This window comes from Neofelis nebulosa, chromosome 5, assembly GCF_028018385.1.
Source record: "Neofelis nebulosa isolate mNeoNeb1 chromosome 5, mNeoNeb1.pri, whole genome shotgun sequence".
Taxonomy (NCBI): domain Eukaryota; kingdom Metazoa; phylum Chordata; class Mammalia; order Carnivora; family Felidae; genus Neofelis; species Neofelis nebulosa.
This window is the reverse complement of record NC_080786.1, coordinates 101648827-101668607: the sequence shown is the minus strand read 5'-3', so window position 1 is coordinate 101668607 and position 19781 is coordinate 101648827. Positions and strand designations below refer to the sequence as shown.

The following is a 19781-nucleotide window of genomic DNA, read 5'->3' as shown; positions in this document are numbered from 1 at the left end:
TTTTTCAAACAATTTTTTGTTTCTCCTAGATTTCCTTGATTTTTTTTTTCCCTAATTGACTTACTGATTTAAAACATTTTGGGGGTGTATTTAATTTCTAAGAGCATTTTCTTATTTCTCTGTTCTTTTCATAGCATTTTTTTCTTATTTTATGGATATAATGTCTTTTTGTTTTTTCCCAAGAATACAGTACTAACATTATTTCCTCAGAGTTTTTTTCTGCTTCAAGTTCTTTTGTTTTTTGTTTGGTCTTTCATTTTGTAGATATTCCTTAATTTTCTCAGTTGTCCAGTCGTTTCACAGTGATGTATTAAAATAAAATGCTGAATGGAAACTCTGTCTTTAGAGTGGGAATTACTCATTAGTAGATTCCATTTAGAGTGATCAGGTAGAGAGGATTCTTTGCCTGGAGAAGCTTCAGATGTCACTTAGGAAGAGTGAAAGTCTTTTTTTTCATGGCCAGTTTTTTTTTTGTTTTTAATTGAGTATATATTAATTCATTCTTCTTTCTTTTTTTTTTTTTAATTCATTCTTATTTCTAAATCAAAAGTGTCTAGTATCTGTACAGAGTTGAGAGGAGTCCATTATTTTTTTTCAACTTTCAACTAATCTCATTAATTCTTAGCCCTCTGCTTCACTCTGGCTTTCTGTAGTACAGTGAGTCAAACTCCAAATCTTGGGTTCTTTGGAGCACATTGGCTGCCTTCCCATTCATATGCCTTCTGGAAGCACTTCTTCAGCCCAGAGTGGAGTTTTTCAGCCTTGGCACTATTGACATTTTGGGCTGGATAAATCTTTGTTGTGGGAGGCAGTCCTGTGAATTGCAGTATGTTTAGCAGCATCCCTGGCCTCAAACTATGCCCCTCCTCCCCCAACCCTGTAGTCTCCAGACATGCCAGTTGTCCCCTAGAGATAAAAATCAATCTTGATTGAATGGCTTAAAGCATGTATTGTTTTTGCCATCTCTTTTCCGTCTTCTGAAAGTTTGTTGAAACATCTTGTCTGATGAATTGTGTCTCCTGTTTTGTTTTTCTTTGTGGGTTTTTAATAGCTTTCAATTCCTTTACCCTTGTTTTAGGTGGGATTTTGTGGGAGCAAGGAAACAGTATATTTGATACATCTGTTGTCTTTAAGCAAAGATATAGTTTTTAAAGTAGAGAAGGTTTTTTTCATTTACATTTTCCTAAAAGTGAGAAACAGTCTTTGGTTAAGATGTGTGATAGGTTATTTTTAAAAGTTATACAATTCTGAGTTCCATTCCTAGATGTCTTTTTGAGTATGATGCCTAATCTCTCTAATTTTGTTTCCTCACTGATAAAAGTGTGTCATAGAGTTGTGAGAGTAGAGACAATGAATATAAACGAAGTAGCATAAGTGAAATAGCATAGAAAGTGCTTAGCATGTCATTTGCTGTGAGTTTAATGTGATATTTAGATTTTTATGACTATGGCTTATTTGAATAAGCAACTTTAAAGGATTATAAGCCATTTTTCTATTTCTCAGAATTAAAGGGATTAGAATTTGGGCCTCAAAGTGCAGAGAGATAATTGGTAAGATTTATACACTCCATATTCATTCTCACCCTCCTAGAAAATGTTCACCTTTTGAAAGCGTGTGCTTGTACTAGTGTTCTTTTCAAAGTCTTCTTAGAAGAAGGCTGGGTGTTTCTGTTTTTTAAGCCATGTGAGAATATTATCTTTTTTCTTCAGTGCTAAATTGAAGTTCCAGCACTGTAAAAGATTTTGATTGTTCTTTTATCTACTACCCTGGGATTTGAAGAACAAAATCATTCCTCTTATGGTCCAGTGTTGGTTTTGTTTCTTTCTACCTTTTTATTGTTGTTTTTTTTTTTTATTCTTATTCCCTTTGTAATTAGTTGTTGGTCTTCTACTATATACTTAGATCATTGAAAGCAAGAACCTGATCTTATTTACTTGTGAATCTCAGCAACACTAACAGAGTAGAGTATGATTAGTAGTAAGCTACTGGTAACTAAGTAATGGATAGCCAAGTGAATGAATGAATGGACTTTTTGAAAATCTTAGTTCAAACCATAATACTTGAGTGCCTGGGTTTGCTTGACTTTTTGTCCTCTTAAAAAAATTACTCATGGACTTTAGAAATAATTTCAAAATAAATTGGTGTATTTTTTGGTACCCTAAATTTGGCGATATGATGTATAACAGTATACTTAGTTCCATTGCAGTGAATGGCTTTAGAGTTGCAGTGGGATTTTATTCTTATTGTGGTTTATGCTAATGTGTAACAGGACGTCTTAGAGCCAAATTAGTATAGACATCTATTTTTAAAAAGTTTTTATTGATGCCAAAATGGTGTCTTGGTTTTTACTGTCCCAGATGCCCACCTTAAAATTGAGATTATTTTATAAGAAGACCCTTTTTGATGCTTTAGAAACTAATCCTCTTTGGATGGGGCATTGTATAAATTTGCTCAGTATGAAATAATGCTGTTTAAATATGTTACAGAAGGTGCTAAAACATTACTATGTACTTAAATGAGTTGACTTTTCATCAAGGAATTTATAGATATATCATGAATTGATGTATTCACTGAGAATTATTTGTAATTCCTTTGATACTGTATGTCTTCAAATAATACATTTTTCTAATTTTCCAATTTTCTGAATTTGAGTCTTAAAATCACATAATTTTTTCTCTCCTTCTTTCCCATTCTAATATGTTGGCCTACTTCCACCTCTGTCATTTAGTATTTTGAAAGAATGGTTATTTATTTACTTTTTTTTTTTCCTGAAAGAGTGGGTATTCTTCGTGGATTTTTGTCTGTTCATTTTTATTGACAATTCACATCTTATATGCTTTCATTTCATAGTGAATTTTACCTAAAGAATGCCAGTTCTTTTACTAATATCTCAAAAGTGTGGTATCTTATTTAAATAGCTGTCTGTGAATAAAGTCTGACGATACATAAAATAATTTCATGCTTTTTAAAATCTAGGTTAGATGGACAGTGGCCTGATGGTTTATTGGCTTCAGACAATACTCTTCATTTTGTCCATCCATTGACTTTCAATTATTCTGGTGTTTATGTCTGTAAAGTGACCAATTCCCTTGGTCAAAGGAGTGATCAAAAGGTCATCTACATTTCAGGTAAGTTACTATCTACTGGTGAAATGAGTTAACGAAATTATTCCTGTAACAGCAGTAATAATAACACTGTGTTCTCATTGGCAATTTATATTTGCTAAGGTACAGATTCCTCAGTGTGAGGTTTTCCAAATAATCTAAAAGAGATATAATAAAGTAGCCCTGCCTGAAACACATATGTAAAGTGCCATTACTTAAAGAAATGTCAAAGAGTCTATGCAATAAGCTTATATACATTTTAAGACCTTTGCATATAGTTAATTTTTCAGTTACATAGTATTAAGTATTCCTTTTATAGATAGTGTGTACCTTTCTAGGTTCTCTCATCTTTACACCGAGAACATCTTTACACCGAGAACATCTTTACACTGGGTTTGTTTGTTTATTTGTTTTTGGTTGTCACTCAACACAAGTGTCTCATAAATAAAATGGGATATTGACTTTGATGACCTGGCTTATTAAAGAACATACTTTGTCACTCAATATGGAACTCTATCATATTGGAATACTGAGAGGTTAAGTAGGAATGCTATTGAAAATGTGCTAATGAAATAAAATTTAAGATGTTTCTTATTACCAGGCCTTAAGCAACTAAGAACTTAGATTTTTCACATCCCATTTATTTTACAAGGAACATTTCTGTTCATTTGACTGAATATATAAATTTGGATACTCACAAAATACTGTTAGAGCTAAAAATACATTTATTCATGGGTGTGGCTATAACAAATTATTAATGGAATGCTCAGTTGTAAAAATTATATAAAATATTTCGAGCATCTCCTTATTGGCTATAAGAATATAGCAATCTTCATGTCTAAAAAATGGAAAATTAAAGGAAAAAGGAAGAGAACCTTGAGAAAAGCAGGTTTGTATGGTAATTACGTAATGGATATAGCTAAGGTTTTTATCTCTGTTCTGATCTAAAACTAAGTAAGTTCGATTTTTAGAGAAATTTTAAACTTACTTCAATGTTATATTCTCCATCTTTGATCCCTCAATCTAGAAACAATCCCTCATATTATTTTCTCTTAGCATTTCCCACAATTTTTAGTTTTATGCTTAACTTGTGTACTTATTATTCATCCTCACATTTAAGCATTTTGCATTTGCTTCATTTACCATTGAATACTCAGCACTTAGTGCCTGGCACATGATAGGCATGATGCAAATATATTTTTGCATGAATCTCACAGGAAGCTTAGAGCTGTGTACATCCCTTGCTAGCCCTTTCTGCCAGCAGCAGTGCTTTGGTGGAAATCAGATTGAGATTAAATATTAGTTTATTAGTCTCCCTTTCTTTCCTTAAAGGTTTTTGTTTTTGTTTTTGTTTTTGTTTTTGTTTTTTTTAAAGGATCTTAATGCCACAGGGAATGTATATTTAAAACGTAGTTACCTGAGGAAGGCTTACTTTTTGTTTGTGTTTCTGTTGTATAGTTTGGTATGGGATATTATTTGTAAATCTCAGGCTCAGTGTATTATATGTAATCATTTAAATACTGAGGCTCAATTTGGGCATTCTTATATATACTGATTCTGTTGATGATATCCTAAATTTATATCTTTTGGCATTGTGGGTCCATTTCCCAGTACTTTTGACTTACGTGTCCAACTGCCTATTAAAGATCACTAACTCTTTGTAGAAATATAATAGGTAGGGGCGCCTGGGTGGCGCAGTCGGTTAAGCGGCCGACTTCAGCCAGGTCACGATCTCGCGTCTGTGAGTTCGAGCCCCGCGTCGGGCTCTGTGCTGACAGCTCGGAGCCTGGAGCCTGTTTCCAATTCTGTGTCTCCCTCTCTCTCTGCCCCTCCCCCGTTCATGCTCTGTGTCTCTCTGTCCCAAAAATAAATAAAAAAAAAAAAAAAAAAAAAAAAAAAAAAAAAAAAAAAAGAAATATAATAGGCATTTATGGCTTAACATTCAAAACTGAGGTCCTGATCTTCTGCCCCTTGCCCTCTTCCTCTAACAGTCTCCCTCCTTTCTTCTGTCATTGGTAACTCCATCCTTACATTTACTCAGAGTTTAATCCTTGATGCTTATTCTTTTTTTTTATGAATAGAATTTGTTGTCAAATTAGCTTACATACAACAGCCAGTGCTCATCCCAACAAGTGCCATCCTCAATGCCCATCACCCACTTTCCCCTCTCCTCCAGCCCCACATCCACCCTTACTTTGTTCTCTGTATTTAAGAGTCTCCTGTGGTTTGCCTCCCTCCCTCTCTGTTTGTAACTGTTTTTTCCCCCTTCCCTTTCCCCATGGTCTTCTGTTCAGTTTCTCAAGATCCACATATGAGTAAAAACATATAATATCTGTCCTTCTCTGACTGACTTATTTCACTCAGCATAATACCTTCCAGTTCCATGTGCGTTGCCACAAATGGCATGATTTCATTCTTTTTCATTGCGAAGTAGTATTCCATTGAATATATAAATCACATCTTCTTTATGCATTCATCAGTTGATGGACATTTAGCCTCTTTCCATAATTTGACTATTGTTGATAGTGCTGCTATAAACATTGGGGTACATGTGCCCCTATGCATCAGCATACGGTAAATTCCTTAGGTAAATTCCTAGTAGTGCTATTGCTGGGCCATAGAGTAGCTCTTATTTTTAATATTTTGAGGAACCTCCACACTGTTTTCCAGAGCAGCTGCACCAGTTTGCAGTCCCAACAGTGCAAGAGGATTCCTGTTTCTCCACATCCTCACCAGCACCTTGATGCTTATTCTTGATTTCAGTTGTTCTCTCATATCTCACCCAGTCCATCAACAGATCTTCCATTATGTTGTATGCAGAACCTTACTATGTCTCCACTTTTGTTGTGAGTATTCTGACCCAAACCATCAGCAACCCTTACTTCACTATTTTTTGTTTGTTTGTTTGTTTATTATTTTGAGAGAGACGGAGAGAGAAAGAATGTGTGTGTGTGGAGCAGGGGAGGAAGAGAGAGGGAGAGAGAATTCCAAGCAGGCTTTGTGCAGTCAGTATAGAGCCCAATGAAGGGCTTGCTCCCATGAACCCTGAGATCATGACCTGACCTGAAATCAAGAGTCAGATACTTAACCGACTGAGCCACCCAGGTGCCCCAACCCTTACTTCACAATTAAAACAGCCATTTATTCTTTCTACTTTTAATTTATCCTTAGAAGAGCAGCCAGAGTGATCCTTATAAAGGACATGTCAGATCATGTCATTTCTCTCCTGCAAACCTTTTGTGGACTTCTCATTTTACCCTCAATTAAACCAAATCTTTCAATGACTATTATAAGGGTCTGTACATGCTCTGGTCCTAGATTATCTCTCTGACTTCATCTTTTATTATATCTCTTGCTCCCTCGGCCTTGTTGCTAGCTTCCTTGCTATTCTTTGACCATAACAGGCACATTGCTACCTCAAGAGTCTTTGACATGCTGTTGCTCCTGCTGGAAAGCTTTTTAGATATCCTTACACCTCTTTCCCTCACTTCCTTTAGGTCTTTGCTCAAGTATCACCTTCATAACTATATTTAAAACTGAAAATTGAAACTTTTTTCTCACCCCTTTACTATTTTCTATCTCCTTCTCTGCCTTATTTTTCTCTACAGTATTTATGGCCACATAAATGTTCATATTTTATTTATATGCTGTTTTTACTTCTATTAGAACATAAGTCCTTTCATCTGTTTTAATCACTACTATGTCCCCACCATCTGCAATAATTTTTGGCATGTGATAGGTGTTTAGTAAACTTTTCTTGCATGTATGAAAATATTTGTTTGAGAAGAAACATCAGGAAGAAAACCATCAGGAAAAAATTAAAACTCCAGAATGTGCTTTTTATGTATCTTTATTTTCTTTGACAAGGTAAAGAACATAACACTGGTGATAAACTGTGCACATTTTTTGATCATCCTCTACTAAGTCTCATAAGAGGGGGAATAGAATATTGGGTAAATATGAAAAATCAGTTAATTATTGCTAAGTACTTCAGAAAGATAGCATTATAAGATGCTTTTCTTTAAGCTATCATCAAGAATTAGACTTTGCCTTTCTATCCAGAGTCTTTAATATTTAATACAGTATACTATGTTGAGTTTAGTTAATTTTGCTGAGAACTTCTTGGAGGATATTAAGTATCCTAGATATACTACTGCCTTTCCAAAATGACTAATAAAGCCTAGTAGGCTTTTATCAGAATAAAAAGCCGTAATTCACTAAGAGCAAACAATCAAGTTATTGATCTTTTTTATTGTAAGTTACATAAATAAATCCTTTTCCCTCTAGGGAAAAAAAATATTTACCTCAGTATTAAAATTGGTATTTTACAATTTCAGAAATGATTTTTTAAAATATTTATAAAAGGAACATATCTTATGACTGGAGACTAAAAGATCTAGTCAGACCAGAGTAGAGTTAGCCACTCTGTTTGAAGGAAGTTGTAATTTTCTAATACAGTTCATCCACATTGCTAAGTGTAAGATTTTGGAAGATGTGATTGATCCAAGATTGCAATATTCAATTTAAGTTATTCCTCATGGAGGTACAGTGAATCTTTATACAGTACTAAATGACTGCTGGAAATTGTGTTTTTCTAGTTGTTTTTGGTGTGTGTTTTTCCCTGATACTTCTTACTTCTCTTTGAGACTAGAGGAGCAATTTTTTTTTTAACATACTTTATTGTCAGATTAGTTTCCATACAACACCCAGTGCTCATCCCAACAAGTGTCCTCCTCAATGCCCATCACCCACTTTCCCCTCTCACCTGCCCCCTCATCAAACCTTAGTTTGTTCTCTGTATTTTAGAGTCTCTTAATGGTTTGCCTCCCTCTCTGTTTGTAACTTTTTTTTCTCTTTCCTCTCCCCCATGGCCTTCTGTTAAGTTTCTCAAGGTCCACATATGAGTGAAAACGTATGGTATCTGTCTTTCTCTGAGTGACTTATTTCACTTAGCATAATACCGTCCAGTTCCATCCATGTTGTTGCAAATGGCCAGATTTCATTATTTCTCATTGCCAAGTAGTATTCCATTGCATACATAAACCATATCTTCTTTATCCATTTGTCAGTTGATAGACATTTAGGCTCTTTCCATAATTTGGCTATTCTTGAAAGTGCTGCTATAAACATTGGGGTACATGTGCACCTGTGCACCAGCACTCCTGTATCCCTTGGGTAAATTACTAGTAGTGCTATTACTGGGTCATAGGGTAGTTCTATTTTTAATTTTTTGAGGAACCTCCATACTGTTTTCCAGAGCGGCTGCACCAGTTTGCATTCCCACCAACAGTGCAAGAGGGTTCCCGTTTCCCCACATCCTCGCCAGCGTCTATACTTAGAGAAGCAAATTTTTATGTATCACATACATTCCCCCATGCCATAAACTCAAAGTATATTGGTATACAAATCTTGACTTTTGAATCCTGTTGATTTTAGGACCTAGGCATAATATCTGGCATAAGAATCCACACCTAACTAGCAATCTTTAAACTTTAGAATTCCTAGATTTTGTTTAAACAATTCATATAAGTGTAAAAGAAATAAGAAATCAACTAATTATTTTAGCACAGTAATTATTAGGCTAAAATATGCTTTGTAGCTACAGAGGCCTTACTGCACTAATTTGTTTTCCTATTTGGCAGAACTCATTAATTTGAAAAACGAATTTCTTCATGTGACTGTAGAGAACTGAGTCTCTACTAGTTGATTACTTTTGTTATATGCTCATTTATCACACATTCTACAAATAATATCAAAAAACAATGTTTGAAAAAATAAGGAATGCTGTTGGAAGGGATTTTAAATTATGATAAATAAGTAGCTGTTAGTGATTACACAATAGTCCTTTTGTTTCTTTACGCAAATTCTAACTCTCATTGTAATTATCTTGGAGCAGGGCAAGAATTAGAAAGCATGAATAAATGTTTTGGGTACTTGTCATATGTCCATTGCTTAAAATACAAAATAAGTATTAGCAACAGTCCCTCTTTCATGGAATCATAATAGTGAGGCTATGCTATTTTTAGCAGTGTTTGAGGAGGGGATGGCAGGTTAAAAAATTTTTAGAACCACTGACAAAATTAAATAAAATTTTTAAATAGGTTGTTGTTGTTGTTGTTGTTACTTTTTTTTTTTTTTTTTGGTAGTTAGATTTTCTGAAAGCTGTATTTTGTTAAATCTGAGTGAAGTAGTAGTCATCCATCTGTGTTTACACAAAGAATGTTGCAAGTAGAAATAAATGTCAGTGATTTTTTTTTTTAAGGATACTTAGTAAAAATAATGAGTTATATATATTTGTGCTTGGTGAGAGCTCAGGTATATGCATTGTTCTGAGAAAAGTGGCATTTCATTAAGACCTATCAAAAACTTAAAATCTGTGTGCACAAAAATGTGTGAATTACAAATAATTATTTCAGTGATTTGTACTTCTGTTTAAACCTGGTGATGCCAGTTTATTGTACTTTTTTCTTTTTCTCATGAGTTGCCTTACAAATGATTAATTTTTAATTAATTAACTTAATTTTTTAATATCCTGGTTCTGTGAGGTTGCATTATATGATAGGAGGCTTTACTTTTTACTACTTTTATACTACAAATGATTCTACAATTCCACAATTTTTTTTAGGATTGAGTTTGTTCAGCTAGTGAATAATATGGTCTTAGAAATTAAAACTCCTCTTGATTCACTTACATATAATATGATGACTAATACTCACTTCAAAGTACTTGACAGGATTGCCTGTTATATTGGTTTACACTCATAGGAAATTAGTTATACTGTACTTGTTAAATTTTATATTGTACTTGCTAAATTTTTACCACATTCTATACATACGGCATTCCGTGATGAAACCTGTTTCAGTAAGTATTTTTCTTTAGCTTGTAATTTTAGAATAACTTACCCCATGTAGATTTAGTATTTTTCTAACAATCATTTTTTTTAAAAGCTCTATCAGTACCACTCATTTAAAAATTAATTGTAGGAGATTATCATTCGGGTCATTTGTTTTTTATCAAAGAAGAAATTCAAGATTTTTTAACTCATCCTTTCTTCAAACTCTAGAGTTTTATATAACATGACCTACAAATACCACTTAATTGAGAATTAACCAATCTTTAATTTTTATTATTTATGTTTAGTTGCTTTTTAATATTAATGGCTATTTACTCTATAATCTAATGGCAATACACAGGATCATTTGCATCTAATATTTAAGTATTATTAGAATGTTCTCTCTAAAATATTAGCTGCTCTTTGATACTTCATACTAAAGTGATGTGACAATAAATTTTACAGATACGGTTGAAATTCTTCAATTTCCTAAATGTTCAGATATCTTACCCATGGGATATAGACATGGCGATGACATTTTTATAACATTTTATAACATGTTTTTACTTTGTTTTTGTCTGTTAGTTTCATTTGATGATATAGCCCATTTGGCTAACACAGTTTAAATGTATGCTTTTTATTTTCAAATTACTAAAGAATGATATGTACTACATATGTCCTTCCTAAAAATTAAAAGTTCTCTTTACTTAAGGAAAATATTTTTGAGAGAATTATTAAGCCAGCAGCTTATACTATGGCCACTTAACAAGAATCTATAGTTTTTCATTCTTTTAAAGATAAGTTCAGATCTTACAAAAGTAAAATTAGGTCAATATGGATATTAAGAAACATACTTTAATTTTTTTATTCTTTCATTTTATTTCTTTGTTCTTCTGGCTAAGAAAATGTACATTTGGATTACTTAATTTTTTGGTATCGTAATTCTTAAGCCAGCTGTATATAGGACATTTAAGTAATATTCTTTATTTAAAAAAAAAAAGTATTCCTTGGAGTACAAGATCATGCTAAAGCTTTGAATAGAATAATTCAGGATTTACATCATAGACCATTTTATATTCCTTTTACCTCATTGGTAACTGACTAAATGCCAGTTTCCTTATTTTTTAAAAATATGTAAGTACCACCACATTCTGATCTTAAGAATGAAAAACTATTATTACTATGAATATATATTCATTAACTGTGCTGTCTTTTCAACTTGCTGCCAAATCAGCCTGCATTGACATTCTTTGCCTTTCTGTGTCTTGTCTATCTTTACTGTTTCCATTAGATCCTCCTACCACTACCACCCTTCAGCCTACAATTCAGTGGCATCCCTCAACTGCTGACATCGAGGATCTAGCAACAGAACCAAAAAAATTGCCCTTCCCATTGTCAACTTTGGCAACAATTAAGGATGACACAATTGGCACAATCATTGCTAGTGTAGTGGGTGGGGCTCTCTTCATAGTACTTGTGAGTGTTTTGGCTGGAATATTCTGCTATAGGAGAAGACGGACGTTTCGTGGAGACTACTTTGCCAAGAACTACATTCCACCATCAGATATGCAAAAAGAATCACAAATAGATGTTCTCCAACAAGATGAGCTTGATTCTTACCCAGACAGTGTGAAAAAAGAAAACAAAAATCCAGTGAACAATCTAATACGGAAAGACTATTTAGAAGAGCCTGAAAAAACGCAGTGGAACAATGTAGAAAATCTCAGTAGGTTTGAAAGACCAATGGATTATTATGAAGATCTAAAAATGGGAATGAAGTTCGTCAGCGATGAACATTATGACGACAATGAAGATGACTTAGTTTCACATGTAGATGGTTCCGTAATTTCCAGGAGGGAGTGGTATGTTTAGCAACCACTAAACGTGACTTACCTATGTACAATGTTTCATTCATACTAGTTGATCATTTTCAGATTGTTCATACTTTTTCTTGAGGAAGAATAAGCTTTTTCAACTTGATTTTCAAGCTTACTTTTTATATTCTAATTTGACAAATGAAAATGTAAAATCTGGGTTCAATGTATCTGAGCTGCTTTACAATTTTTTTTCAATGCTGTACTACTGTCTCAAGATTTAAATTTTAATGCAGAGTACTTTATTGGTCTGAGGCACACAGGTAAGAAGAAATGTCAACATTAAATGTATGACTTTTTTGGTACAAAAATTAAAAAGGAAAAAAAAAAGGAAACTACCTTGGCATTGTGTATTAAATGTTTACCTAAGACTATAATCTCAAGTATAATGTTTGTTAAACATATACCTCTCAAAATTTATCACCACTAAATGATACTACATGAAAATTGACTATAAAACTAATTCAAGAAATGTTTATATATATTTTTAGTATACAAAACAAAATATTCAGCCTGATAAAACATCTTTCCTTTTCAAACATTGTTTTCTAAGTTTCTATATAAATGGAATCTTTACCTCTGCATTTTAATGAGCCTTGCCATAATTACTGTAGAGTGGCTTTTCAAAGATATTTTGTTGCACTAAAACTGTGGTAGTAAACTCAGTGAACATGCTGTGTGGAAGAGCCTAATTAGCTGGTCAGTATTTTTGTCCAAAATACATACAAGAGTTATAATAAAAACATGCCTTTTAAACGTAATTATTACATTTTTTTTTCATCTCTGGAGGACAGTTCTTATGATGTCATACGAACATGGATTTGGGTACATTAAGTGGCATACATAGTTCTGTTTGAATGCTTTATGTCCTAAATATAAGAATAATAATGAAAAGATGGTACGCAGTTAAATGTAGTTCAGAAAGGGCATTTCAGTATATGGAAAAATGTGGGCAAATTAGTATTGGAGTACCGTTTTTAGAAATGAGATACGTCAGCCAAAAATCCATACAAAGAATTTTCTAGCCCATCTTGTTTTAGTTATCTACTAGTGAATGTTGTTCAGACGGGTAAATATACAGAAAAATTAGAATAAACTTGTAAATTTGAGGTTTAATGAGAAAAATATGAATTATAGAACCAGTCACTAGCACTTGCTGATGTATATTGGCAAATCATCCCCCTCTTCCTCCTAAATGTATGTATTTGTTTCAAGATTTTTGCTTTTCCAATTAAAACTGGAAACATCATAAGGTTTTTTGTTTTGTTTTTGTTTTTTGCATAATTCATTAAGTCTATTCTTTCCAAAAATCATGTATCTTTTGAAAACGAAATGTTACCTAAATCTTCAAATGTGGATGGATCTTCTTTGTGAGGTAATTAAATTGCTTCTACGGTGGAGTCCTATAAAATTGTCATGATGACAACTATTTTGAAGCCCAAAGAAGATGTTGTTTTCTGTTGATGATTCATTTGAAAAAAAGAACTGTGTAGAATTGCCTTAGGTATTTTGCCAGGAATCGAAGTGGTTAGTAGGAGAATCATAAATAAATTATTTTGTTAATAAAAAGGCAAAGTAGGTACTTTTTTTTTTTAATCCCCCAACCGCTCCACTCCTGATGATCCTCGTCGAATCTAAAGGAATGTTTTATAAGACAAAATTCTAACATGTTCATAGAATTTTGCGAGTAGTCAAGGCCTTATTCTAAACAATTGTAACATAATTTCCTCTCTTTTGGCTATCAGTATTTTGTGGAAATTAGAAACCTCTTTTATTTCTCTTCCCACTTACACATGTAGTATAAGACTGTAATATCAGCAGAGGACACAGGTAAGCTCACTGATATCTTGTTAAAAAACATGTGGTTTTAATATAATCAGCCACTGGTATACAAATATTAAGACTCTTTGGTCCAAGTCATTGGAAGCAAAATTTTATTGATAATACCCTGTGATTAAAGTGGACTTTATTTTTTAATTTAAATACCAGCACTCATATGGCCACAAGAAAGATGGATCTAAAATTTCTTGCCATAGAAGATAGGAATTTGTGGCTTTTTGTTCACAATTTCATCTTTAGAACAATGGTTTGAAATGCTATATGAATCTGAGCAGAATAATCACTGTATAAATCTCAGTGGTTCTTGAGTATAATCTGAAGGAAATATTATATTTTAAGAACTGTATTACAAAAATATAAATATCCGCTTAGTGATTATGACCTTCCTTTTATATTGTGGCCATTGTGTGTTTAGGGTTGTTATTTTTTTCTGTTTTGTTTTATGATGGGAGAGGATGACATGGAAAACGGCAAGTGAATGTTTGATACCTTCTGTATCCTTGATATAAATCATTTGACAAACTAAGATTTCAAAATTTTAAGAAGCTGGTACTAGTTAAGACTTTCTGAAGCATTGCACTGCTGTTTATTAGAACTTTATGTTTATTTACTGTACATAGAGACTTATTTGTGAACATGAATAGTCATATCAAATAAACTTTTGTTAAATTAATTTTTGGATATCAGTGATGTACACAGCTAATTGATAGGTACATAGGAAAATCCTTTTATTTTTTTTGGAAAAGATAGAATGTTTTACTTTATTTTGACGATGTTTATGTTTGTTTTTTTTATTCTTTGAACTGGCTTTTCATTTTTGTATTCACTTTAGGGTTTTCCTTCACACTGGTTAAAATATTTCAGTAATGCAGGGATGATGAATGCAACTTTTATTTTGTCCTGCCATTTTTATTAAAATATATTAAAACTTTAATAGGCTAGGGGTTAACTTTAAAAGTTACATTTGAGAAGTACATTATAGTTGAAATATTTAGTACTTTACCATGTGCCTAAAAGGTTTCTATTTGATAAGTCTGACATTAAAGAAACCATTAAGGTTTTTCAGTAGTAAGTATTACTTCTGATAGCCATATATAGGAACGTTTTCTAGAGATAACCCTAGCTAAATGTTTAGCAGAAGGGCTTGTAGGAAGTACAATGTATGAGTGCAAAAATTGAGATAAATGTAACACTTTCATATGTGAAAACATCTGATTTGAGTTTGATAATTGCTTTTGGTAAATACTAAAGATATATGAATAAGAAGTTGTGAATGTGTGGGAGTATTGTGTAAAATATAAGAAAGGAAGAAATGGTACGCATATTGAATTTTTAATTCAAATAGAGGAATGATTTACAGATTTAATTGTTCTTTTCTGTTTGCTTGTTAATTGGAAATGTATCATCCATAAGAATATGCTCCTTTCTCAAATTTCTGGTATATGGAGTTTGGATTTAATTTTAATTTGATTTGTATCAGTGGTTTTTTTGTTTTTGTTTTTGTTTTTGTTTTTTTTACCAAGTTATTTATCAGGTGGTAGCCCCTAATAGCCATGCAACAAATCTTTAAATAAAAGTTTTTTAAAAATTCTTTAGAGGCATATTTCTATAACAAGCCTATATCTCTGTATTACCTTTCTCCTTGTTATATTATCTGCTGAAGAGTGTGTGCGTGTGTGTGTGTGTGTTGTGTGTATAACCCAATTTCTTATATTTAACTAATGAAGTTTTTGTGGGAATTCAAAACCTATTTTTATTCCTCTTCCCAAACAAGATTATATAAGGTTAAAGGACACAATTAAAATTTGAGGGAGCATCTAAGTTGGTAGGTTAGCCATTATAGGATTTATTTTTAATTGACTACTTAATTCCTATTTCCTATACACATTGTGAATAACATTCTCCACAATCACGAATTATCTGTTTCTCCAGGCTTAGCAGTTAAAACAAATTTTGAATATTTTTGCTGCAACTTTAACATAAATTAAATTTTACATACTGGCTTTCTATTTGGAATGAACATTTCATGAGATGTTTTGTAAGTTGGCATTTAGGGCTTTTCACTTATTACTGCTTTCATTGTAAATGCCATTGTTTCTGATTGTAATCACCTCCCTGTTTCATATCTCTTATGTTTAAAATAATACTTGTTTTCCTAAACTTTAAATTATTTAAGGCAAGCAGCAGTTGTTTTGTTTTTATTTTTAAATAGCATACAGTGTGGATTAAGTTTGGTTTCCCTCTTGTTATTCTAATGAAAATTTATGCATGAAAGAATCTCTGTAACAGTGTACGCAGCGTATCAACTATTCTGTTTTTAAAAATGCTTTCTGTTTAGTATTTGTTGTCTCTATTCCAGTTAGCTGCAGTTTTATTTTTTTTATTTTTGTTTTGATTTTTGTACCTATCTACTTTGAGTTGAGTAGGGATAGGTTTGCCTTTGCTGTATATATCCTTAGGGGTCATTTCTTGAACCTTGATAATAGTTGTTTTGTCATTTTCATTTCAATTTATGAGGATAAAACTTGATTCAATTTTGATTTATCCTAGATTACTTACCTTTTTTGCTGCTGTTCTGGCTAGGTACTGTGGGTGAAGCAGAGTGAAAGTGAGTTTAATAAGATAACTTTAAAATATCTTTAAAACTTGAGAAAATAATTCAAGGCCTATTTCCTTACATGTATGATATTTCTACATAGACATGATAACTAATTTCAGTCTCAGTTAATGAGAAATATCTCAGGAAACACCTAGTCTTGAAGGGACAGTTTGGTCTAAAAGCCAGAGGTAACTAGATCTAGAAGACTGGCCTCTCTTTTTAAAAAACATTTTCTTATGAGAAATTATATGAAAATAGGACAGCATAATGAAATGAACCTCAGTGTACCTGCTTCTGTTTATAATCAATTCATGGTCAGTCTTGTTCCATTTAAATTCCTATTCACATAATCCCTCCTGCCCTTAGTTCATCTGTAAATGTATCAGCATACAGCTCTAAGAGTAGAAACATTTAGGAAAACTAACCACAGATTTCTTGTACCAAAAATTAAAAATGCTTTAATATTAAGAATCCAATGAGTGTTCAAATTCTAATCACTTTTTTTGTAGTTTTAATTAGTTTCTAAATGTGACCCATACATTGTGATATTTTTAATATTTTTAATCTATGTGTTCTCCATGAGGCATTCCCCACTCTCTTGATTTTTCCCTTGCAATTTATTTGTTGAAGAAATGGCTTCATTTGTGTCCTGCAGCTTCCCAGTTTGGATTGTGCCAGTTGTACCTCTGTAATTTCTGTAAATTGTCAGATCTAGAACCTTGATAAGATTAAGGTGTAATTTGGAGGTGGGGGGCAAAATTACTTCCTAAGTGGTGATATCTTCTATCAGAAGGCATATAATACCTGCTTTTCTTTTGATATTAGCAGTCATTAGATGCTCAAAGCCTAGATCTAACAGGGAACCTGCTTGATGTCTAGGTTTATTAACCCTCTTCTTTTACCATACCGTGTGCTTTGATGTCTGAATAATTATGACCATATGACCATACTGCTTTTACCTGAAATTTCCTTTCTACACTTCACTGCATTCAAGATCCAGCTCAAACCATGTGATGGGAGTGTGCTTCATTTGTTTTTTTAATCATGATTTTGTATTTTTGATTCAGTGATTCAAAGGTTTGATTCCATGTTCAGATATTTCGATACTTGGTTTTTATTTTGATATTTGGTAGCTAAAATGCAACTTCTCAAAAACAAGTAGATTTAAATGGAAGAAGTACATTGTTGGGAGCCTTAACAGTTTTCATCCCAACTACTGTTTTTAGAGCTAGTCTCCTGTTCAGAATGTTTGCTTTTTCGATGTCTTGCTAATCACAATAACTTCACCCCTCATATTAGCTATTATTTCAGCACAGTATGGGTTTAGTGTGAGGTTTATGGTTAATAAGAGTGAATGTAAATCTTTATTTTATTTGGTCTCCTAATGTGCTTCAGTTTTTTGGTTGACTCATCACTGATTATATGGCCATGGTTTTGCTTCATAATGTAACTGATAAAATTTGTGTATTAAGAGTAAGATAATTGCATTGCTGTTTTAAGGGATTTTGTCATTATTTGTGCCTTCATAGTTGGTGTTCTCTTCATTCTGCCAATTCTTTGCAGGAATGACACCTATTAAGAATAAATGCTTCCTAGTATGTAACATGGATTAGCACAGATCCTCTCATGTTCCTCTGTCACCCGGGGTGTCCATGTCGGCCTCCTTTAAATTCTTGACTGTTCGTTAAATCTAGGGTAGTTACTAGTTCACTCAGCTGAGCTCTCATACATCCGTAGTGTGTCACAAGATGCTGGCTCTGCTGAGAGGGGACAACAAAGTGGATGTGTAATTGTTTGATTTCATTCTGGAACTATCCCATTCCATACTATCCATGGGATTTTGTAGATTCCTTGTGTAGCAAGTGAACACCTGACGTTTGGACTAAGTGAAGCTACCAGTGCCAGTCCGTGTATGATATACTAGCACCACATTTATTTTGTAATTATCATTTATCCTAAAAAAGGGGATAAGTGATAATAATCTCTTTCTACATTGGAAAAAAATATTTTTATGGATTCTGTGATCCCACTTCAGGGATTTTGCTCTCTACTGTGACGATAGGGACTATGTAAAATTCATCCTTACATTCTTGGCACTTAGCATGTGCCTGACACGTTAGGTTACTATTGGTAATTTGTTGAACGAGAGGTGACAACACCATCCCGACCCAAAGAAAGGACATTTATTAAAAAGTAGTGAGATAAATATTTCGATGGATATAATGAAGTAGAAGGTGTATTGGAAAAGTAAACATTAAAAGTGGCAATTGAGGGGCACCTGGGTGTCTCAGAGGGTTAAGCCTCCGACTTCAGCTCAGGTCATGATCTCGAAGTTTGTGAGTTCGAGCCCCACTCGGGCTCTGTGCCGACAGCTCAGAACCTGGAGCCTACTTCAGATTCTGTGTCTCCTTCTCTCTCCGCCCCTCCCCTACTTGTGCTCTGTCTCTCTGTCTCTCAAAAATAAATAAATGTAAAAAAAAAAAAATTTAAAGTGACTATTGAAAAATAAAAGTGAGATATATTTATGGGGAAAAATTGGTGATACAGTGATATGTATTATAAGAGCAAATAAAAGTTGAGAAGATAAATTTGTAGGGTATCACATTAATGTGTGAATCAGGTAGTAGAACCACTGAAGTTTTGGTGTAATAAAGGAAAATATTTCCATTAATTGTTAGGTCTTGGTGTTTGCGTGTGTGAAAAGGGCCTGTAGATTTCTATACTCACCCGTTTCAAGTGGTTTTTAGCAAGTTGCTATGTTTTGCTGTGTAGAATAGTATTTATTTTTTTCAAATCTTGTCAGATGTGAATTAGGTAAGCATATTTGAATAGCTTCAACATATTTTTTATTTGTATGTATCAGAGTAATAAAGACAAACTTAAATTCAGTTTAGTAGTTATATGTATATTTTTTTCAAAAATAATGAAAATTTTTATGTCTGTATTAAGTTTCTTTTGGTATGATGTGTTAGATTTTTGAACATTTTCCCTAGAAGACATATGCATGATATCTATTATGGGCAGTAAGCTTTTGTTGTATTGGGGAAAGCACTTTTGTTTTCTGCTGATTGTAAGCAGATAGTTAAGATTTAGTAGTCTGTCTCCTTAGGTGATGGTAATGTCATGTCAGTCATTCAGTAAATTAGCTGAATGTTTAAAAATGCCAAATGTTTATACATTTGCTTACTTATTTCCTCCTTGTAGTTTGATTGTAATATAGAGTAGATTATGTGGGCAGAGATGTGGAGGAGGCAGTGTTGTAGCTAAATTCTCAATTTTCATTAAAATTCTTTGACTTGAATACAAGAAATTTCAGCTTGCTCTTTGCTTTTCATACTAGTGTTCATCACCGGTTAATATCGCAAATATATTCTTCTTTGTTTTTTCTCAGTTAGTAGAAGAATTGGAAAAGGAAACATGAAACCTATCCCATTTATGTATTTAACATAATCAATTTGCTTCTGTAGAATATCCAGTTGGTAAATGGATTCATATGTAGTTTTTCTTTGATTTGCTCTTTTCAGTACTTACTA

At 32.9% G+C, this 19781-nt stretch overlaps 1 protein-coding gene across 1 annotated transcript in view; it reads left to right on the top strand.

The window, feature by feature from the left end:
- NECTIN3 (nectin cell adhesion molecule 3) overlaps window positions 1-19781 on the top strand; it is a 135448-nt gene that overhangs the window by 51451 nt on the left and 64216 nt on the right. The window contains exon 5 of the mRNA XM_058731477.1: window positions 2977-3128. Coding sequence (XP_058587460.1) covers window positions 2977-3128 — 152 coding nt within the window. The remainder of the gene's footprint in view (window positions 1-2976; window positions 3129-19781) is intronic.